At 38.9% G+C, this 23246-nt stretch overlaps 2 protein-coding genes across 2 annotated transcripts; one reads left to right on the top strand and one right to left on the bottom strand.

Moving 5' to 3' along the window:
• Positions 1-540: 540 nt before the first annotated feature.
• On the bottom strand, positions 541-3856 carry LOC113588688 (coenzyme Q-binding protein COQ10 homolog A, mitochondrial-like). The gene is made up of 6 exons (XM_027027977.2): positions 3524-3856; positions 3283-3418; positions 2923-3069; positions 2358-2550; positions 2053-2154; positions 541-1821 (listed from the first exon to the last, which is right to left on the bottom strand). The coding sequence occupies exons 2-6, from the start codon at positions 3393-3395 to the stop codon at positions 1654-1656; spliced, it is 723 nt and encodes a 240-aa protein (XP_026883778.1). The 5' UTR covers positions 3396-3418; positions 3524-3856; the 3' UTR covers positions 541-1653.
• Positions 3857-4368: 512 nt separating this feature from the next.
• On the top strand, positions 4369-22589 carry LOC113588687 (serine/threonine-protein phosphatase 6 regulatory ankyrin repeat subunit C). Its single transcript, XM_027027976.2, has 28 exons — positions 4369-4510; positions 7066-7149; positions 7419-7497; positions 7725-7795; positions 7896-8096; positions 8446-8533; positions 9142-9284; positions 9488-9700; positions 10675-10753; positions 11104-11218; positions 12675-12757; positions 14369-14486; positions 14642-14710; positions 14817-14957; positions 15188-15247; positions 15340-15451; positions 15937-16008; positions 16236-16437; positions 18303-18390; positions 18615-18732; positions 18978-19197; positions 19744-19831; positions 19913-19996; positions 20315-20460; positions 20569-20651; positions 21084-21166; positions 21268-21359; positions 21726-22589. Exons 1-28 carry the CDS (start codon positions 4484-4486, stop codon positions 21968-21970), a joined length of 3204 nt encoding a protein of 1067 aa, XP_026883777.1. The 5' UTR covers positions 4369-4483; the 3' UTR covers positions 21971-22589.
• Positions 22590-23246: the final 657 nt, after the last annotated feature.

The following is a 23246-nucleotide window of genomic DNA, read 5'->3' as shown; positions in this document are numbered from 1 at the left end:
GGCTTTGAACAGGCTCAAAATATTTCTGGCCCTAGTTTATTGCTTTCTTTTTATTATTATCCTATTGTCTGCCAGGTTGACATACTCAAATCCTGCCCATCTGATCCGACATTGGATAATTTAGTCCTATACCACTGGTATTTAAAGAGCTTAAAGGGTATTAAAAGTGAAGCATGAGAGACATATGATGTGAATATCCATTGCATCTGTAAGTGGTATGTTGTAGCTTTTGTTTTATAGTTATACTCAGTGCTATTGCAGTTCTTGGCTAAATAATAGTTTAGTTGATCAACACTTTGGCTCTACACATTTTCTTAAATGCCACCCATTAAATTGTACATGATCATCAAATAATAGCAAAATTATGAAACATGAAATTATATTGTCCAAATGCAATTTACTGCAGGCAGTTCCATATTTAGCTGTGTTCTCTACTGTGATTAGGCACATTATCATATTAATTTACACATGTGGAGATGTTAACTGTTTCATAGTGACACATGCAAAGGAAGAGATCTGTCCGTCTTAATATAACTGCCATTTTATTCTAACAATTCACTTATTCATTCACAGAGTAGCAACTTATAAAACACCAATGTATATAAAAAAAACAAGGAAAATTATTCCATGTTTGGTAGGTTGTCCATCCAATTAACGTGGCACAGAATATCTTAAAATGTAATACTTGAATAACTGAATTCTGGAACAGTGGTACTATAACAGAATCCTTTTGTGCTTCAGTTTGTTAAAATGCAGACATACAGAACATATTTAAGAATCTGCTTTTCAAAACCAAGGTCCTTTTATAGAGAAGCATTCCAAGTAGCTCAAAAAGCATACAATATTATGTGAATCCATCATTTACAGTAAGTATTTTGCAGATGACAAATCATAAAGTCTCAGAAGGGTGACTTCTCAAGTTAATGAACCTCTTCCACATATTTTTTTAGTCAGTTTTTGAAATACATGAACTCCAGTGTATCTTCTTATTTTGCAAACACACACACACACACACACACACACACACACACACACACACACACACCTTGTGAACATATTGCACTTTACAGTAATTATAGCAGGTCACAGTGTAAATATCTTGGTCTATGAATAATCCACAATAGCATATGAAATATAGTAATTCTTGTACTTTTCATAGAAGGCTCGCCCATTTTTTTTCACCCAGTTTCAATAAGACAATCTCATCCATTCATTATGGACAAAAACACCCATGCTACATTTTAACTGGAAAGAAATTAAGACTTATATCTTAATATTTTGGAAAAGCTGATTACCCTAAGCAATGCCTAATGCTTATTTAGCTCAAGCTTGGTGTCCTCAGCATTCATAAGCATAAAAGCATCAGAGATACTCAACATATGAGGCAAATGTACATATGTCCAAACAGTCCTCATTCAATGAATGGTTCAGCAACAAATAGTGACTAAAAATATAAATATCTGATTTCTTGGGAGTTTTGTCAAGTTGAATAAGAGTCACAACAGAGGTAATAAAATGAAAAACATAGTGTCAAAATAGCTCTTCTCTCCTTGTCAATACTGCTTATGACCTGCTTATCACAAAAGGTGACAGAGCAAGGTGATAGCCAAATAAGGTTAAACTTAAGAATATGAACAATGCTGTGCTGGAGGTTCACGTCTGATGTACTTCATGGAACATGAGTTCTCTAGGGATGTGAGTCTCCGGGCCATAGAGTTCACCTGCACGATTCTCAAAGGCAGCTACCATCTGCTTAACAACCTCATCAAAGAACATTCTGGCCAGTTGGGAGTGCAGAAAAGAGCGGAACTCGAAAGATATCTAAGGATACGAGGGGTGAGAAAGAAAGAAAAAAAGAATCAGAGTTGAAGGAATTTGAAAAGAGACTTCTGAATGATCACAGTATGCAAGTGGCATAGTGTTTAGAATGTCTTCACTGCATTTTGTTCCTGGCATGGAATCCCAGCCTAAGCCACTGCTACATCTGTATGGATACAGTGGTCAACTATGGGCAGCTGAAGGAAGTGGTCATATCTGAAGTTAAACACTTACAGAGAAATCAACCGTGCACGTCCGTGGATAACCAGGGATACCAGGGCTGAAACGCCATATTGTCTCCAAATGGTTGAAAAGTTTTCCATCTGAGCACACAGCCTAAAAACATAAATATGACAGCTTAAAGCTTGCTTAAGGGAACGACTTCCATCTCTCTTCTCCATTCTGCCATGAGTGACACTTCAGTGATGCATACAGTACACAATGTGCTCCACTCTCATCTAACGCTGTCCAAGTAATTAATTCAGAGCATCTTTATACAATTACTCAAACAAATAAGTGAAGTGTTTGCTGGCACTTACCTTCACAAGGTGAGGACGAACATTTGTGATCATGGAGGTATACCTCTCCACCACTGGCGGAAAACCAATCTCCAGCTGAGCTTTGGCATAGCCTGCTCTCTTCAGTATTGTCTGGGATTTTTTGCACCATGGAACGAAGTAATTATAATCATCTATATTCGCTACAACGTCGTACATTTCCTGCATGGAATACCTGGTGAAAGAAAGCATTAAGAGTAGCCTCATTTATCTATTCTGTTCAGCATTAAATCACACCACTGCACCTTAAGACAATCAGAAAAGCTAATACTAGTGTATACTGTGTGTGTTACAATATAATTACCAGATCTATATCCAGACAGACCTGACTGTAACTAAATCTACATTAACTGTAATAGAAGACAGTGATGAGTCAGAATCATGAAAATCTATTGGGGAAAACAAATATTGTATCCACTTAAAATGGCAACATAATTATCCTCTTACAGTACTGTTCTAAAACAATGTGCCAATTTCAAGGTACAATCAGGATTGTTTTTGAACTGAAACATTTCTGGGCTTTGATGGATCCTAATTGCTACCATACCCTATGATGCGTCGTTCAGAATACTGCTTTCTCTTGTTACCCAGACTGATGAAGTACCGAGCTGGTGGTGTACATGTTGCTGTCTGGTTCCGACAGCATGGTCCCTTTGGGCTTTTTGCCATCAGGACTCGCCATACTGCAAGGTATCTATGAACACGATGCAAAATATGGTCATGAAGATAAAATGTAGACTTTAAAATCAAAAGTAGTGCAACACCGTTAAACGTATCTGACTGCCCCAACCATTATACCCGGACAGGCAAAATTAGTTATTTCATGGCATGTCGTACCAGAGAAGACATGTTGCAACTCTTGCAAGCGTACTTTAGTCACCTGAAATAAGTTTATGCATTTGCTCACCCAATTGGCCGCTCCAGTCGACCTCTGGAAAAGAGTGGGTTTGGAGGAAGATAACGAAATGTAACAGTTCCGAGGCATTTAGATAAACGGTGCATGCTCATCGACAACGCCATTTAAGATCTGATCCAAACCTCCACTTTTCAAGAACAAAAAGTCCATAGAATGTTACCGACAGAACAGTTATAGTGTCCTTCAATTAGTAGTAATCTTGTTATTACAACAAAAATAAAGGATAAATTACCATTAAAAACACCAGGACTTAGTTTTAAATCGCGGAAAATGTCCAACGACTACAATGCCACAGTCATCGAGTGCAATCGCCATGTGAAATAGAAATAAAATTACATAGCTAGAGCTAGTGAATGCTAACAAGCTAGCGGGCTTGCTAACGAACTAGCACGGAATTACCTAGCTATGTGCTAACTGTTAAAATGGTTGGTGTTTTCACACGAACGTCCCGTCAAACTCAACGGTTGTTTATCCAGGAAGGTTGGTAACATGCACTACAAGCATATTAACGAAATGAGGTTGACTCCAAAATTTACTAGAACACCAAGAACACATGCGGTTCACAGCGAACTCACATGTCTCCTCCCACCATCGTTACGTACTATATTTATTAATAGAAACATTGCCAGTGTGCAACCCGATTGATAATCCTTACGCCATATGAATGTCATATGAATTATATATTAATTCTGGAATTCTTTATGGATTCCATTCACACTGTTCTTTACCTTTTAACAGTAAAGATTGTATATTTGGCAAGTCCTTCACGAGTGGTGGTCAGTTTCTGGTATTGAGCGGCGCACTACTGTGACATGTAATGTCCATGCTAGCAGATGGGTTGTAATTGTACGCACATAAAATAATATAATGCTAGACCAAGCAAGTAAGCCTAGATACAACGTAGCTAGACGTCTCTAATAAAATGATTGCTGAGTGTAGTTTTCACATCGTCTCCGAATAAACCGCGAGATGTCACTATTATTTCAACTGAGTTGGTGTTGTAGTGCCGCCGATCCTGTAGGTGGATACTGTCTATCTGTTCCGTTAGTCAGAGCAATAAACAACGGCGAGCGTACATGGACATGAAGTTAGCCTTTCCTTGACTAATTATCACAAATCAAACAAAAATAATATCATTACCTCACTCTTCTATGGCCTGATGAAGGAGCTTCGCCCTGACTGATTTGGGGAGATGGGAATACTAAGCATAACAGACCAGGTAATCTCGAGATTTTGAGCCGCAAATTTTTCTTTAATACCAGTGCTTTCTTTATTAAATGGGGCGGGTTCGGCCTTTGGCTACCTAACTAGTTAGCTAACTAGCAGCTGCTAGGTCGTGAATTAGGTTGCATTTTTCAGTCCTCGATGTCATTTGAAACATGCCACACGTTGTTATAACGCTAGTTGTTTGTGTACGCAAACCACGAATACATTTTAGTTTGCGTAGGGTTAGCAATATAACGACTTTATAGGTAGCTAGCCAACTAGCTAACATTACGTAGCTAGCTGGCTAGGTACCTAGCAAGCTTTAGAGGATGCTAGCTAGAGGTTCGCTAACTAACGATAGCGGAACGATTGGCTAATCTATCCTGGCTATCTAGGTAGCTAGGTAACTAGATAACATGTAATTTTAGATAACTTTAATTTGTCGCATCAAAAATAGTTTTCTGTTGGAGGAATGTTTTAGCTAGATGACTGCATGGAATTGACGTTTGATGTGCAAACCTGGAACATAAGCTAACGTTAGAATGATTAGCATGATTTATTTGCAATAAGCCCTGTCAGACAGTTAGTGTTTGCTAACCGAGCCCCATCAGGCTACCTAACTAACCTTCTTTATAAGAAATAAGTTTGTGATCAGGATACTCTGAATTTGTTAAATAAGTTAGCCAGAGTTAGGCTATTAAGTCCCCAATAAGGAAATGTATCACAAAAAACAGACAGTTTTAGTTTTGCTGAGAACGTTTTGTGTATAATGCCTTAGCATTAGAAGACGGAGACCTAGCTACTGTGCAGTTCTATCCTGAAAGAATGTGACTTCTTTGCCTTGCTTGTAAGGCTTCACATGAATCTCGCACATAAACCATTTCCTGTATTGGGTATAATTTCAGCTCAAGCACCCCCTTCAGCTCAGCTCAGTTTTCATGATGACCTTTCTGTCACTACTGCAACTGCTATTTAGCATTATAGGTCCTGTAAAGTGTTTCTGTAATTACAAAATTGCATTACATGATTTTGTTCTGTATTCATGAAATTTATTCTGGATTGAGGTCTGTGGGTGGAGCTGGATCATCAATTTCTGTCCCCTCCTTTACCAAAAAGGGAAGATGGCTTTTATAATTGCTTAGTAAGGCCAGCTGTTACTGGCAGTGCATTCCTTATTACCTGCTAGCGTCAACATTTGAGTGGGATAGTTATTATTTGAGGCCCTAAGCACAATCAGTACAAGCAACCCCAGTGCGAGAGAGTATATGCAGAGGATGTGGGAACTATGGATGCTTCAAAACCTCACATCTAGACTAACACTGAAACAACTAGTAGCCTTAGCTCAGTTTTCCAACATCCGCAAGCAGCAACTGCTGTCACAAGTAGAGATTGATGAGGTGCAACACATGTTACGGCAAGGGGGAGCCAGGACGACAGGTTAGAGGGGAGATGACGACGATGGCGTCATCATCATTATCATCTTCACACCTCCAAATTAGGAACCAAGACCCAATGAACCAAAGCTCAACACCAGAGCTGCTGACCTGAAGATCATAGCTAAGCTGGGCACCAAGACCAAGTGAAGTACCTGAAAGGCTGCTGGACTATAACAGACCATCAACTGCGACCAACCAGCTGATATGTACCACAGCAACACTGATACTTAAATATTCTTTAAACAAATATATTTGTTTACTATTTTTGTTTAATATTTAATATTACTTTAATGACTGGATATAAAAGCTGTTAAATAAAAAGGTTCCTATATAAATTATAAGCCCAAAAATGTTTACAGACAGAAAAACTGAAATTAAAAGGAGCTCAGTCTTTGGGGCACTGCTGGCAGTAAAAGCTAGCAGATCTTGCTGCACCTGTTGTTTCTGACTCCATATGAGAACTTCCACTAGATCTCAGTGGATCCAACAGACTTTTCTGACAGGCGGGATCCAAGAAATGAAACTTAGTGTTTTAGTTTGTGATCATAGCTTTTTTCACTCTAAGAAGAAATCTCATATTTGGTATTTATCTGTTTGCTATGTCTTCATTAGTCCTTTGCATATTTAGTATCTTGGAAATTCAATATATATATTCAATAGATATATTCTTGTAGTTCCACTTATAATTTGAGCTAATTGAAATATGACCTCTGAGGTAGCGTGTTTGTATTAGTTAATAGTAGTGGGTTGTCAGGTCACAGGCACCAACCATTATCTGATGCATAATTAATTCTATACTCTTACCACCCACTTTATTAGAAATGCCTCCCCTGTATGTGCACCTTTATAGGTGTATAAGTTGCAGATTTAGCCTATAGCCCATCAGTTTTCATATGCTCTTTCCTCTTGTTTGGTTACATATTTTTTACATTGGTTTATTAACGAATAACCATCTCAAATTCATTGCAGACAGAAATTGTGACAATATTTTTGTAACATATTGGTGATACTAATATGTCACAGATAAATATACTTAATAAAACATACATGTTGACACTCTGCTGTTGCAAAAAAAAAATTCAAAATTTTGCACAAGTATTATACATTTGAAAAAGCTCATTTTCTCTTACAGCCACCTCTAGTCCAGGCAATATTCAGCCGAAATGCAGAAGAGGTAAAGTTTTTATTGCACAAGAAAGATGAAGTCAATGTACTGGTAAGTGTAGTGTACAGTTATACCACCTAATAGCTAAATTGTTCAGTAGTTCTTTTTAATCACTGAAGCAGTCACTAGGAGGGGAGCACATCTATTCCACTTTAACAGGGCCAGCTTTTAGTGTGAAGATTTTCATGCCTTTTTCATAATCCCTGTGAAAATTTAATTTGCAACAACTGACTGTCTCTCAAAACCCCTGAACATTGGTGGTGTTAAAGAAATATGAGCGCCTGACTACGATGTGGAATGATGGCTGATGGTTATTGCAGGACCAAGAACGGCGTACCCCTTTGCATGCAGCTGCTTGTTTGGGTGATGTTCGCATCATGGACCTCCTCATCAAATCGGGTATGAGTAGAGTTGCATATATGCTTCCTTGACTGTCTGAGCCAAAATTGCTTTAGAGTAACATGATGAAACTTTATTAAACTGGGCTGTTAACATTAAAGTTATTCTAAAACATAAGTTTAAAAAATGTAACTCCAAATTTGACACCTCAAAATGTGCTCAAATCTGTTAGTAGCCCGCCCCGGCCAAAAAAAAAAAGGACTTTAGCCATTTCTGTTCCTTCTAAGGTGCTAGTGTTACTGCTAAGGACCAAGCATGGCTCACTCCCCTGCATCGGGCAGCTGCCTCGAGGAATGAAGTAAGTAGTTTTTTCCCCCTTTCTCATTTACCTGTAGTTTCCCTACGCTGTGCAATCTTTTTCCTGTTATTCACTTCATTCTCTTGCTCTGCACTCTCAGAAGGCAGTGGGCTTGCTGCTGAGGCAGGGTGCAGAGGTCAATGCCCGGGACAGGCTCTGGCAGACACCGCTGCACGTGGCTGCCTCTAACCGGGCCACGAGGTGTGCTGAGGCTCTCATGCCCCTGTTGAGCAGTCTGAATGTTGCAGACAGGAATGGTAGAACAGCCTTGCACCATGCAGCCTACAGTGGACACACAGAGGTAATCCCATATGAAATGTAATGAGTTCAAATTACTGAATAGAATGAGAAGGTATATGATTTGTTCTTATTTGTTAGCTTACTCCATCATTTTGAGGTTTGTTGCTGGTATACAGCAATGAGGCATGATTTCCTTCATCTTACTCTGGCTAAAATATTTGTAGCATCTACATTTCTAATGAAACCCCATGAAAAAGCAGTTTTACTACAAACTAAACTTGGAAAGCTGCCTGTAAGTGTATTGCATACTTTTAACCCAAGTTTGAGACTCAGTTGTATTTCCAATTTTAGTTGTAGTTCTGGTACAGTACATAAAATCTTAACAGCAAAAATATGCCCCCCTTTCTCAGATGGTGACCTTGCTTCTGAACAAAGGAGCAAACCTGAGCGCCAGTGACAAAAAGGACCGGAAGGCTATTCACTGGGCTGCTTATCTCGGTAAAGCCGTTCTTGGTTTTCCATTTGGGTTATGAACTAACCAATTACCATGAGCTCAAAAAATAAATTATTTCAGTATTGTGTAATAATAATGCATACATATACATTTGTGTTGATGTCCTTAGTAAGTGAACTGACAAATTTATGTGAAAAGGTTGTGCTTAATGGTGCGTTTTTACAAACATGTTTACATGTTTACATGTTTGTAAAAACGCACCATTAAGCACAACCTTTTCACATAAATTTGTCATAAATGCCTTATTTGTTACTTTGGAGTAACAACATATCAAGATCTTCTTGTTGGTTAATCCTTAAGTGGAAAACCTATGCACCTGGATGGGGATTCTGAGAACTGGGTTAATATCTGCTGCTTTAGGGCCTTTAGGATTAATTGTGTGATATAGCGATGAATAATTGATCACTAGAGAAGTGCGATCAATGTGTCAGCGGAAAGTCAATGTTTGAACCATGTTGTTCAAACTACACAGTAGTTGGTTTTTCATTTTGAGTCTTATTACAGAAAACTGTGACAACCAATCCTTTCATGCAAATTTAACTTCAACACATGTGGCCTTATTTTAATCGTATTGGGTTTTCTGTCTGACCAGGGCATTTGGAGATTGTGAAGCTCTTGGTGTCTCGCAACGCTGACGTGGCCTGCAGGGATAAGCGGGGTTACACTCCTCTGCATGTAGCTGCTATTAGTGGGCACATTGACATAGTCAAGTACCTTCTTCGACTTGGAGCAGAGGTGAGGCAACAATGCCTAAAACAACTTTTTAAAAAGTTTATTTATTGCAGCTGAGGGTCCTTAGTCCAAGTGTGAATTCTGTAAGACGCCAGCTGAAACATTCGAAAGTTGGAACTACAGCAGAAGTGAAGCAGATCCGTCTTCTCTATTAAATATGTACTCACAACTAATCATCTTTGCTTTTCCTGGTTTTCCTCAATCAGATTGATGAACCAAATGCCTTCGGGAACACTTCCCTGCACATGGCCTGTTACAACGGGCAGGAGGCTGTAGCCAATGAGTTGGTGAACCGTGGCGCCAATGTGAACCAGCCCAACCTACGAGGCTGCACACCCCTGCATCTGGCTGCTGTCTCCACCAATGGGGCCCTTTGTCTTGAGCTGCTAGTCAACAATGGTGCAGATGTCAACATGCAGGTCAGTAAGATCCACTAGGTCAAATGACATGAATTTGACTATTTTAAAATGGTTGCTTTTAAAAGGTTTTATTTAGATTTTTAAAATGTATTTTTTTTCAGTTGCTTGGTTTAGATGGGGTTATGTTGCAACATCTAACTTTTTTTTTTTTTTTTATATTTCATCTCAGTCTTTCACTTCCTTTTTATAATAAATTTGATCAATTTGAGTAAAATTATGTAAAAACGTACATACTCTTATTATTAAGATCAATATAATTTATTTGAATATGATGTTACAATGTTACAAGAGGTATGTAGGGCTGGTTGAAAATGTTTGACTATGTGTGTGTTTTGGACCTTCAACACCTGAGCAAGCAAAGTACTTCTGAATTTGTAGGAGGAAGTTTATATTTAAAGAAGTAGATGTTTCAAAATTATAACATACAGTAATCCTTATTAAATTAAGATGCATCACATTTGATATATTTGGTACCAATTTCTAGTGATGTTTTCTATCATATTTTGCATTAAACTTATTTATTATTATGTAATTATTTACAATATTTCCACTCGGTGATAGTGTTTGATACACTAACTTAATCAACTGATTTATTTATATTGTTAATATTTTACATACTACACACATTAGCAGTAATGTCTCTAAAGTCCTTTGCTGACAACGTATTTTATGGCTATTTTTCTCAGTAGCTTTTTTAAATAAAGTATATCATCTTATAGTTGACAGCCAATGGTATAGCCCATTGATGTTCAAGTGGCCTGTAAATGTTTGAAATTCTTTTATGAAATGAAATAATATTCCAAATCATGTGCACAGTTAGTAAAGGTAGTGCTTGATTGGTATTTCACTTGTCCTAATCAGATTATGCTTGTTCAAACTACAGGTTTTTCTTCCAGTGCTTTAACTGGAAAATTAAAAAAAAAATTTTTTTGGATTATCTAAAATAGCTTGATCCTTTATTTTTCTCGCTTCAGAATAAAGAAGGGAAGAGCCCATTGCACATGGCAGCCATTCATGGGCGCTTCACCCGTTCCCAGATCCTTATTCAAAATGGTACATCACATTTATCTAAATGCACTTTTCCATTAATTTTTTTTGGTATTGTTTGTTTTTGTAACTCGATTTTTTTATTTCATGGTTTCCAGCAAATTGCAATATCTTTTAAAAATAATTTTAAAACAGAGGACGAAATGTATGCATCCATTAATAAAACTGCCACCTTGGCAGTTTAAGAACATTTCTAAACCTCAAGGCGTGTTTGTTTAATCAAAAATAATGATTTAACGATGCTAAATTAGAGAAATCGTCTGAATTTAGCGCTTTCCAACACGTGCACATCTACGAACAAGGTGAGCTTTTGAAATCTCCCTTATTTCAGTTGCCTTCTTACTGATCTCTTTAAGGTGGGGAGATAGACTGTGTGGATAAATACGGCAATACTCCTCTTCATATTGCTGCTAGGCATGGCCACGAACTGCTCATCAGCACTCTGATGACTAATGGTGCTGACACAGCCAGGTAAGCCCTGCACAACCTGACCTGGCTGCCAGCAGGTAACCTTGGTAAACTGACCGACAACCTCTAGCAGTCAGCTTGGCAATGTCTGACTTTTTTAATGTATCTGAAAAGCGTAAAAATATTACTGTTGGAATATAAAACTCATAAATAGCACAGTAAATGCAGTTGCTTTGATAACCAAGGGATTTGTTAATTACATGTTCAGTTGATTAGTCAAGTTCCAACTAGCCTTCAGCAGTTCTCTTTCTTTTTAAACAGATCCATGATTGTAGCAATGGGAAGAGGTATTGGGGTTTAGAAAGTCTTGAGATGATGTACAGTGAAGCTTTAATAAATGCACTATTGTGGAACATGCTTCTTTTTTGGCTAATATTTATATATGATTATTATTATTTTTTAAATAAAATATACCCCCCCCCCCCTCATCAACCCTATCCTTACTATTAGAACAAACTAAATAAATACTGGATGATATTGTTCAGTTGCTTTTGTTTGATTCTGAGCCCTCTGGAATATTCATAGTTTGGTAAACCTTTAATTAAAAAATAACTTTGATAATTGCTGGGTTAAATCATGTGGTTTTCTTGTGATTACCAAGGACCTTACTTTACCATGAACCAGGGGTGTCACTAGAAGTATATGAATAGGTGAGGGGCGGCTTAATCCCCCCAGGAGAATTGCAAAAATGAAAAATGCCCCCTAATACTGCATTGTTTACTAAAAGGCAAATAAAAAAATAACTTTTGCATTAATGTTACATTAGCATTTGTTCATCAGTCATCAGGGTTCATGTGTCAATTTCATTTCGGACATTTGTAATAGACATTAGTAATAGACATCACATTACGTATTTTCTTTGCTTTTGTGTTGAAGTTACACAGTGTTCAGGAACATGCACTGACAGACATAATGTGAGACCAACTGGTTGAGATTTTGGCAAAGCAATGCAGAGAGAGCGATTAGTCAATGGCAGAGGCATCAATAGAGATTTGTGAATGTGTCTAAGCCCTCCAAGAGAATAGCAAAAATGAAAAATAACAAACTATCCATTAGTACCGGCCCAAAATGTTGAATTGTGTAATGCAGAAGTTTTTACTTTGCTTTTTGAGTAACAAATTAACATTTGTTCATCAGTCATCAGGCTTCCTCTGCTAGCTTAATGGTATTTTCACTAGCATGTAAATGTGATTTCATTTCAGATAATTTTGGACAACAAAAACATGGTTGAATAAATCAGACCTGTCGATTTAAACTAATGGATTGCTTATTTGGGGGGTGCTAAAGAACATTTAAGGGAGGACTGTAACCCCCCCCTAAATCAGGTCTAACAATGCCCCTGCAACAAACTGCAACCTTTTTCTCTTTGACTTTATCTCAATGTACCTTTTTTAAATTCCAGAAACAGGATCCTTTACTTTTCCACATTTGCTTCCCTCCCTCCCCTTCCTCTTCTTAGGCAAGGGATTCATGGGATGTTTCCATTGCACTTGGCGGTGCTTTACGGGTTTTCAGACTGTTGTCGAAAGTTACTCTCCTCAGGTAATGTTTATATTATTAACAGAAATAATCTGTTTTCCACTTATACAGTGCAGTTCATACATTATTAGATGGCAATACTGTTTTTATTATTTTGATTTTGTTTGCCAGCACATTGTTTCAATAAAACCATGACTACAAGGTTAAAGTACAATTTTACTTTGAGGATGACATCCTCATTTTCCCAGTACTCTATGCATGTTGGTCCTTATCTCATGTGACCAAAAATAAATTTTTAAGTACCTTTTGGTTCTTGAGTCTTAAGGTTTTAAGGCTCAAAGTTTCTTTCTGGTACAGCTTCTAAGGTTATGTTGGTGTATTCTCTTTATGATTGTCAATTGGTTTGGTAGGAAGTATTCTTTTGTCATCCACTACTATATTCCTCTGAGTTCTTCCAGGTTGGTTGTTATTTCTATTAGTGCATTCTTGCTTCTTAATGCCCCCCTGAACTTTGCCAAACATTTTTTATAATGATTAAATCCATTGGGAGAAATCATTTTATTGTATAAATTGGTCCTTCGTGGCTTTTATGTTCTTTTAAGATCAAAGCTCATTTGAAAATCTCAGTTAGTATTGTATATGTGACAGGCAAGTCTTGCATCATAAATTGTAAGACCTTGTTATGTTCCAGTATGCAAATGAAAACCATGCAAATTACAGGAGATTGTAGCTAAGTAAAAACTGCAAAAATGATTGCATGTAAACTACATGCACAGACATGTTTATCTAGCACCAGTTTTATTGGGATTTGTTTACAACAGCAAACTCTTACATTTTCAGTCCACCAAATGTGTTGAATTTCGCATAATAAACTGGATTGCAATATTTTACACCATGACTTGCTCATGATTAAAATCAGATCCACACCATGTGTCTGGTTTGTGGCCACATTCCCAATTTTATAATTTATGCACACTGCAAAGTTCAGAACAAAATCACTTATTGTTCTGAACCCTGGAGAGTGAAGCCTGCATCATGCTTGGAAATAACTAGCTACTTGGTCCCTTGCTAACTAGTTATTGGCTTGTTAACTTGATGTGTGGATATTGTTGAGAAGTAACCTTCCTGTTCTGAAATGTTTGCCAGTTGGCCTTGTTAAATCACCGACTACCCATCCAAGTCAAACATGTTAGGCTTCAGTGTTTTTTTGTATTGCTATTACAGTGGTTTCTAATGGAACAAGATGGACATGTGTAGGGCTTGGGTGGTTAAATAAAATGTGCATATTAATTGAATCTGGATTTCATTGACGGTAAATGTGTATGCATCTGTGCCTTTTTCTGTTGTGCTATGACATCTCTAAGAGCAGTACACCTTTTGTTAGCACCAAAGTGCCTAGATTAGTACAAACAAAATTGCTACTGGGCAGTTTCTTAGAGAATGCACTAATTGAAAGTACATTTATTTCTTTAAAATAATGCAGTAGTGGATTTTTATTTATTTATTTGTATGAATGCTGAAAGGTGACATATTGAATCCGTTGAAACCCTTCTGTTAGCAGCTGATACACTCCCGATTGTTTTCTATCCTTATTATTTTTCTTTTTTAAGTCTTGATAATGTACTTTAATTTACTTACCTCTGAAGTAAATGGCTTTTGTACTGCCCATTGTAGGTCAGCTTTACAGCATTGTGTCATCTTTGAGTAAGGAACATGTGCTGTCTGCTGGGTTTGACATAAACACCCCAGATAGCCTGGGGAGGACCTGCCTGCACGCTGCCGCCTCTGGAGGGTAAGATGCCTGGAGCCAGACATGCCTGGATTGCACACATCCTGAATGTGTTTAGGTTAAAGGAAGTTAAAAACACAACTTGGGATGTTTAAGAATTCTAAAGACTTTGATGGTTACACATTTGACTGATAGTCTGTTGACTTTTTTCTTGGCAGAAATGTGGAATGTCTTAACTTGCTGTTGAGCAGTGGTGCAGATCTGATGAAAAAGGATAAGCTGGGAAGGTAAGTTATTTGCTCATTTGTAGGGATTTTGTTCTTTTTAGCACTCAATGCTGTGGCTTGGTGTTGCTCATCAGCTCTTTCCCACCACTCCTTCCCCAATGTTCAGGGCACCCCTGCACTATGCAGCAGCAAATGGAAACTTCCAATGCATGGTGGCCCTTGTGAGTGCCGGACCCGAGGTCAACGAGCTGGACCTGAAGGGGTGCAGCCCCCTGCACTACGCTGCTGCATCCCAGACCTTCCGCAGGTATGGTATTCCCACCCGCTCAGACGCTCGCCTTCAGCTTCAGCTGGGCAGGGAAAGCATCAATTCTGTAGTTGCCATGCTTCTGCGGTAATTTGCAGAAATTTGTTGCAGGGTAAAACTGATTAAAATGATGATCAGCCAAATATCGGATTACACAGCGAGTTGTAATTGGCAGATGATAGAGTGCTGGATTTTGTTGCGTGTCTTTTATGAATTCAACTTTGTTTCAGATTGGACTGTCACCACTTTGGCAACCGCCAGAGCAATGAGCGAGATAAGGAAGGTCTGCTGTAAGTACAGTTTTTGCTGCTGCTAAAATCATTCTTGTAGCACATTGCAGTTGTGCTGGATCTCATGTGCCGTCTGCTGCCTTTCTGCCCAGATGTCTGGAGTATCTGCTGGATAACGGGGCTGACCCAGGCCTGCGCAACAGCAAAGGATTCAGCCCTGTTCACTATGCAGCTGCCTATGGCAACAAGCAGAACTTGGAACTGGTAGGTTTGAATGTGTTGGGCTCTCTCAAGCTTAACATCCCCTGTTTTGGGTTGAAATGATCATACCTGACATTTGAATTATATGATTCCCTTGTTCAGTATGGAATTAATGTATATTCATGCAACAGTGTGTGTGTAAAAGGGAGAGAGAAAGTGAGAGAGAGGATGTAAGCAAACATGTTCACAAAAATAATCATGTTCAGCTCTCCTATGTGAGCAGAAGCTTTTTGTACATACTGCGCAAGTAGCATGTGGTAGACAACAAATGCGCAAAAAACAAGTTGGTGCATATGCATATTCATTGCAAAAAATGTTATTTTTTTAAATCATTGACTATGTATCAATGTAGCACTATTGAAAAATAATAGTGGTATCAGTTTCTTTTACCAGTATACAGGATTTTGGCTGCAGTGCTCAAGGTGGCTTAATAGGTATACCTTTGCTTTTATAAGGGGACACTTTATATGAATTGCTTTTATTGCCAGCTCTTAGAAATGTCCTTCAACTGTTTGGGAGATGTGGAGAGCAGTTTTCCTCTGAGCCCTTTACACTTGGCTGTGAGTATGTAAAGCATCTCTGTACATTCAAAGAAAACACTCTATATATACTGTGTGACTTATGAATAGAGATTAACATCGTAGACAAATCTTCAGATATTAGTTAATATTCAAGAATGGAGAATAAAGTTGTCCGCTGATGCCAGATTTTGAGGTTTGAAGTCTCTCTCTCGCCTTCCTTCCCCCCCTCCCCCCCAATCCTCTCTCCCCTTCTCCATCTCCCCCAGGCATATAATGGTCACTGTGAAGCTCTGCGGGTGCTGGCTGAGACTCTGGTGAGTCTGGACGGCAGGGACAGTGGTGGGCGCACAGCGCTTTATCTGGCTGCCCAGAGAGGTCATGCTTCCTGCGTGGAGGTGCTCCTGGCTCACGGTGCCTCTTGCTTCCTCAAGGAGCGGGCTCGCAAGTGGACACCCCTCCATGTCGCAGGTACCACCTTAGACTGCAGGCCTTTCATATGACCACTGTAACATCTAGGTTGTAGAAAGCATTATGTATTAATTTATTTATTTGGATTCTGGTTTGATGTCATGCATACAGACAGTAGAGGTGTATAGCTGTACGCATTAAATTATTAGTTCATATTTGTTGTAATCTGATCCATTTCTAGATAGAGGTGTAATGGTACGTGTATTCATCCTGAACTGTCACAGTACACATGAGACGGTTCTTGCATGCAGTCATATGGAGAAACCGCATTAACCTATGTGTGAACGTAATGCAGAGTCAAATTTCACAGCCATGACTTCCACCTGAAATGTTAAGCTCCAAGTTGTCAGCAAGTTGGCAACTTGCTATGCTAAACTCACTACTGTCAGACTGAGTTAGTCACACTATGGGGAATGCAAATTACACACAGGAATGAGACCAGCCTGCTTCTTTTAGAGAAGCTGTATGGGGAAAAATTCACATTCCTATTGAACTATGATAGCATGTTGTAGACAAGAACAGTGTGTTGGTATTGGTGGGTGTGTGTGTGTGTGTGTGTGTGGGTGCGTGTGAGAGAACGTGTTCAACGGCATCGCTACGATGTGTCAGTCACTTACATATCTTATCCAGAGCGACTTACAATTTCAGTCATGTTACAGGGGTAGGCAAATGTCAGCGCTATCAGTCTTGCTGACATGGTACATTTGGGGATTGCACCCCAGTTTTCTATGAGAGAGTTAACATTGCTACCCACTATACCTGATGGTCAGAGTACACATTTGTAACCTGGAGGACCCAGGTTCAAGGACAAATGTGGTCACTGCCCTCAGCCATCACTACACAAGCCCTTCCATGTGCTGCAAGCGTGCACAGAAATAATTGCCCAACAGGGACTACCATCTTCTTTTAGAGACGTTTCCAGATTAGATAACCCCTTAGCCTTGAGGCTGAAAATGGCTATTAATTTAAACTCTTCTGAAGTGACATATCTTGCTTTTGCATTTCATCGGTTCTGATATGAAAATAACAAATGATTGAACGAAGCCGAAATTTCATAGATATTTGCCCCAAACTGCCATTTTGGTAATCCACTAAATGCATAAGAATTTATATCCACGTCTGTTTACGCTTCTGCTTCTCCATCATTAGTTCCTTACTAGACTTCAATGTCTTATTGCTCCACCCAAGAGTGGAGACATCCAGGATACTTGTCTCATTCCTTTCGCATTTATCTCCTATACCATTATGGTATCGTTTTCTCCACAGGCTTTTGTTTGACTGCTTTTATCATTTCAGTGCTTCACTGCTCCTTATTGTAGGCAGCCACCTTAACTGCTGCCAAATAAACCCAGCAGATGGGTGTGTGGGTGTTTTTCCAGACTTTTCATTATGAAGGATTTCTATGCTTGATTTTGATTTTAATTATTTTCTGTTCACATCCAGTTTACTTGCTTTTATTTTTGAAACCGTCTTCATACTGTCATGCCTGATATGAAAGGCCATTACTGTGTGCAAGGGATGTGCAACAAATGCTACAGATTATGCTTCATTTTACTCTCTTAAAGCTCTGTTCTTCCATTGTTTATACACTCTGCCCTTCCATGTATTCATCTTTTGTTAGTCAGATTGCACTGTCTTCCTTGTACACAAGCAGCTGTAATTTCACTATCCTAATAGTATTAAAATAGTATTAAAAGTCTGCTAAATGTCGCTTTCTACAAATGTTTACTTTAGAAATCTGTTTTCAAGAGAAGAATTTCTTCTTTATACAGATGGCTATGTCTGTGTAACCCTGCTTACCATTAGAGGCGTTACCATTAATAACATCCCTAACGTGTTTATTCTTGGATGTTTCCCTCTTGTAGCTGCCAGTGGCCACACGGACTGCTTGTACATGCTGATGAGTCGTGCTGAAAAAGCTGACCTCATCGACCTGGCAGATGTACAGGGCCAGTAAGTGTCATGGTTGCCAGTTAGAAATTGTTCCCCTTTTCAAGTACCATTCATCCTACAACTGGTCATCTTTCTGTTTTGGCCAGTTTTTATTTAAAAAAAATTGACTAAATATAAAATTAGCATTCTGAATTTAATTTAAAGTCTGAAATGTTTCTGCTGTTAATTTCAATTTGTGATTATTTTGAGCTAGTTTGTCAGGCTTGCTGGTGTGTGTTGTGTAGGACTCCGCTGATGTTGGCCACCCTGGGCAGTCACGTGGACTGTGTCCACATGCTTCTTGAGAGGGGGGCTAAGCCTGACACAGGGGACAGGCAGAGTCGCACTGCCCTGCACAGATCGGTGAGCATGGCTGGGGGGGGTGCTGTCCAGCTGATGATTTGTTCCCAAGGTGAAATTTCTTTTGGTGTAGCTGTGTTCAACATAGCAGACTGTAAAAAACCTGTGAAATGTACTGTTTAATGTGTATCAGTCCTTCCACCAGTGCTTGCGTATGAATGCGTACATTTTCTTCTTCCTCGTGTTATGTTCCTCTCCATGTGACTCTGCGCTGGGCTGCTCTGTTCTCTGTCCTGACCCTGGCGAAGGCGGCAATGGGCAGTGAGGAGTGTGTGTCGGCCCTGCTGGAGCACGGCGCCTCTGCCCTGTGCAGGGACACCCACGGCTGGAGCCCGCTGCATTCTGCTGCCACCGGTGGACACTTCGAGAGCCTGCGGCTCCTATTGCAGGTGGCTGTGCAGGATGACCCTCTGGACTCCCTGCTGGATTACAGGAGCTACACACCTGCTCACTGGGCAGCCTACCATGGTGAGGAGGGGTGCAGTTTCTGCTGTCAGTTCAAACAGTTTCATTAACATAATGGCATTGATATCACCTTCAAACATTAAATTTAACTATATTAGATTTAATGAGGAATTTAATGACAGAAAAAAGAACAAACTTTGATGTCTGCTGGAATCTGCAAAGCTCATATATTTACAATTAATTTATTTTGAATTGCACTGTAATATGTGATACTGTAGTATATCTAATACATATACATTTTCTTTTATTTCACACTTCCATTTACTTAGCATATTCGTTGCGTGTCGCACTAGGCTGTTTGACAGTTGTCTCGTGCTGTCCTTTTAATAGCTGTTTAACTCAGTGACTCAACTGGTAGGATAACTTTTGAACAAAAATGTAATGCCGGATTTGTGCCGAATGCATTCTTATTATTAATTAATATAAATTGTATAATAATGACAATTAATACACAATATTATTATAACTTTTATTGTAGTATTTTTTGTAAGTTTTTTTCTATTTTCTTGCAAAATTTTCTACCTTGTATTTTCTGAACATTCTTCTTAGGGCACAAGGACTGTTTAGAAGTTTTACTTGAACACAAACCATTAAGTATCCAGGAAGGAAATCCCTTCACTCCACTGCACTGTGCATTGTGAGTATGTTGCATCTGTTTAGAGCAGTTCCACAAAGAGGGACAGACATTAAAGCAAAACAAACCTGTACTCCCCTGCAGAATGAATGGTCACGACGCAGCTGCTGAACTGCTGGTGGAAACAATGGGCACCAAGATTATTAACCTCAGAGATGCCAAAGGAAGGTGAGGGTGTTTTTTCCTTCAGCCTGTGCAACTGTTAATTTTTTTTCTTGTGTTGGAAAAACTCTACTGCTAATGTATGCTGAAAAATTTCAGAGAAGCAATAATTCATTTTAATTCAAATTGTGTCGTATAAAAAAGTCATAATTGAGGAATGATGAATTTCACCATTAAGATGGGTTTTCAGTCACTTCCTGTCACTCATTGTTCAGTAAATGTAACAAGAGGCTCTGATTTATTTGGCTCAGGATTTATTGCTTTTACTATAAAATCTTTTCTAGATATGTGTGGTGATTGTTTTTCTGTGCACTTTGTTCAAAGGACTCCCCTACATGCAGCTGCTCATGCAGAGAAAGTGTCTGGGTTGCAGCTAGCATTGGTCTGGGGTTCAGAGGTAAACTGTGTTGATTCTTCAGGCCGCTCTGCACTGATGGTGGCTGCAGAAAACGGGCAGACATCTGCTGTCGGTGTGTACCTATTACATATTCCATATATTCTTGTTCATTTTCACATGTGGCAGGACCTCCCCATTACAGGACCTGGTCTCATGCTTCTGGGTGACATCTGTTTTGCAGAGATCCTGCTTCATCAGGCCAAAGCAGACCCATCACTGCTGGACAACAACAACAACACAGCACTACACTTGGCCTGTAGTCGAGTAATGTGCCCATTTCCTTGTACCACAGCATGGTTACATTAATTTTTTAGCAATGTTGCCTTTAAAAGAGCCATCTACCCTAATGTCTGAACTATGGGAATTTATAGTTAACTGGCACTGACAGTTAGTCACACTAAAACAGACAGAAATTAATTGAGAAAAACATATACACAGAGAATAATCCCTCCTAAAGTGCATAAATGTCATGTGAATAGGTGTCACCCAGGTATGAAGTAGTCATTTCGCTGCATTGCATTTATGAACAAATTGTCAACTCGAGCAGAAGCCATTTAGCCATCTAACTGCTGACTGTAAAGTCTGTTTCTAATCCTTTGAGGACTTGGATTTGGGTTATGGAGAAGGCCACCCTCTAGCTGCAGCATGCATATCTGTAACATAAATAATGATGTAACTTCTCTTTTAATATTCCAGAGCCATGAAATGTGTGCCCTACTGATTTTGGCTGAGATTGATGACCCTTCCCTCATCAATGCAACAAACAATGCTCTACAAATGTAAGGTTTCATGAATACTTTGTCCTGTCATTTTTCTGGCTGTTCTAGTTTGGCTATTTTATATTTATTGATTAAATTTGTTCATTGCTCTCTATTGCAAGGCCCCTGCATATTGCCGCACGAAATGGCCTTGCCACTGTGGTGGAGGTGCTCTTAAGTCGAGGCGCCACAGTACTGGCTGTCGATGAGGAAGGTGAGTTCCTTATCTTGACCTAAAAAATTATTTTTCTCTGTTTAAAAGGTTTTAACCAGAATTGCTCTGTTGCAGTTCTTAAATACCTTCCAGAAATTTAGAAAAATGGTATAGCAGTGTTTTTTCTTCATAAGCTCCTAGGTGAAATTAACTGACTGATAAAAGAAAAGCCTTGTTATTTCTCCCAGGTTTTCTGTCACGAGGTACATCAAAGTTGTCTGTTGAGGCATTTCCTGTTCTTTATTTACACACAATCTTTTTGGTTTATTACTAATCAGTTAATTAACTTTATAAATGATCTTGTACCTACTATCAGTTCATAGTGAAATTGGTCTGAATTGGCACATAAATTGAATCTTTCTTTAGGTCACACCCCGGCTTTGGCGTGTGCACCAAATAAAGATGTGGCGGACTGCCTGGCACTCATCCTCTCAACTATGAAGCCTTTTCCTCCCAAAGACCCCACTGCTGGTACCAACTACAGCCTCAGTTTGTTAAAGCACTGTGGCATTGTTGCCACTCATCATCCTTTGCCCAATGGCAGCTTACGGCACAGCTATTCCAAGGAACGTCACGCCACTGTAGGGCTGGACAGCTGCCTAACTGAGTGAGAAATAAACACACATGCATCCTCAGCATCCTACCCCTAACCACAATGTGCTGATTCCCTTTTCCGTACTGTTCAACCCGGTACCGTTTCTAACTACATCTGCCTAACACTTATTTAACCCAGTACTCTCTATATAAGGGCAGGAATGTACTTGTTTGTGTGTGTGTGTGTCTGTGTGCGTGTGCGTATGAGATTTTGTGTGCACACACGCATGCATAAGTGCTGTCTAAATTTTCCTTAACTGTGCAGTCAAACCTGTTGTATATGCAATTATTGTCCCCGCTACACCTCAACAGAATGATGACATATTTCCTAAGTTTCCTTCAAATCCAAAATGTCCTTTGAGAAGATTTGATATCTTAAAAAAATTACACACAAAGAGCATCTATAATACAGCTGTTTTAGGGAAAAACCTTTACATAGAATTGACTGTACATGGAATTGATGTATCAGCCCCGAACCACCATCCTGTTTCATCACAGCAATCCCACTTTCTTTTGCTGAAAATAATGAGGGTTGTCTGCACATTACTACAAACGGAACACCTTAAAGACTGTGTGGTGTTTGTTTACTTGCTGTTTGTGTTTGTTTCTCAAACATAAATTATTTGGTTAATTCTCTGGATGCTTCCAGGTGTCTTACAGTATTGTGCCTGTATTAGTCTGACTACAGTAACATTGAGGATTTAATCCCCATTCCAGTCTCCCACATCCTCTTACCACCTGTTTCTTCCCTACACAAAAGAAAAGAAATGAGTTCTTTTACTGAACTATTGTATTTTTGTGTAAAATGAGGGAAAACATCAAAGCACACATACTAGATTGTTGTTACATAATTAGGTTGAGATTAATTTAAAATGTATTTATTTAGATAAGACATGTTTGCTGAAATATTTTAATGCCAAGGCTTGCATAAGTGTTTGTTTTTTTGTTTTTTTTTTCCTATCAAAAAACAGTTGAAATGATTGTTTCATGAGAGCTGCTATGGTAATGCTGCTTTTTTTTTCTTGTAAGCGGGTCTTTATTTCTGTGTGTTTTGGTTTCTTTTGATGAGAGCAATAACCACACCACCTTCAAGTTATTACAGATTACCTTGACTTTGCTTTGCAAGAAGAGGTTCTGTAGTTGCCCTAAATATAAAATATGAATGTTTTCTCAGAGGGCAGGGTTTGTCCTAGTATAATGTTTGTATATTGCAGAAATCATTCATTCACTTATAGGTCCCTGATTCCAAAATGGCAGGTTGGTTAATATTTTTCATTTTTTTTGCTCTAACCT

This window comes from Electrophorus electricus, chromosome 20 (assembly GCF_013358815.1).
Source record: "Electrophorus electricus isolate fEleEle1 chromosome 20, fEleEle1.pri, whole genome shotgun sequence".
Classification (NCBI taxonomy): domain Eukaryota; kingdom Metazoa; phylum Chordata; class Actinopteri; order Gymnotiformes; family Gymnotidae; genus Electrophorus; species Electrophorus electricus.
Note: the sequence above shows the minus strand (reverse complement) of the source record. Positions and strands in the feature narration are given on the sequence as shown.

What these genes read in the sequence shown, in the direction of transcription:
- LOC113588687 (XM_027027976.2), top strand. Translation starts at nt 4,484, where the DNA reads ATGGGAATACTAAGCATAACAGACCAG. An exon ending in GACACCCCTCCATGTCGCAG is followed by an intron (nt 16,438 to 18,302) that starts GTACCACCTTAG and finishes TCCCTCTTGTAG; the next exon opens with CTGCCAGTGGCCACACGGAC. An exon ending in TACACTTGGCCTGTAGTCGA is followed by an intron (nt 20,652 to 21,083) that starts GTAATGTGCCCA and finishes TTAATATTCCAG; the next exon opens with AGCCATGAAATGTGTGCCCT.
- LOC113588688 (XM_027027977.2), bottom strand. Translation starts at nt 3,395, where the DNA reads ATGGCGTTGTCGATGAGCATGCACCGTTTATCTAAATGCCTCGGAACT. An exon ending in TCTGAACGACGCATCATAGG is followed by an intron (nt 2,551 to 2,922) that starts GTATGGTAGCAA and finishes TTCTTTCACCAG; the next exon opens with GTATTCCATGCAGGAAATGT. An exon ending in CGTGCACGGTTGATTTCTCT is followed by an intron (nt 1,822 to 2,052) that starts GTAAGTGTTTAA and finishes TCGTATCCTTAG; the next exon opens with ATATCTTTCGAGTTCCGCTC.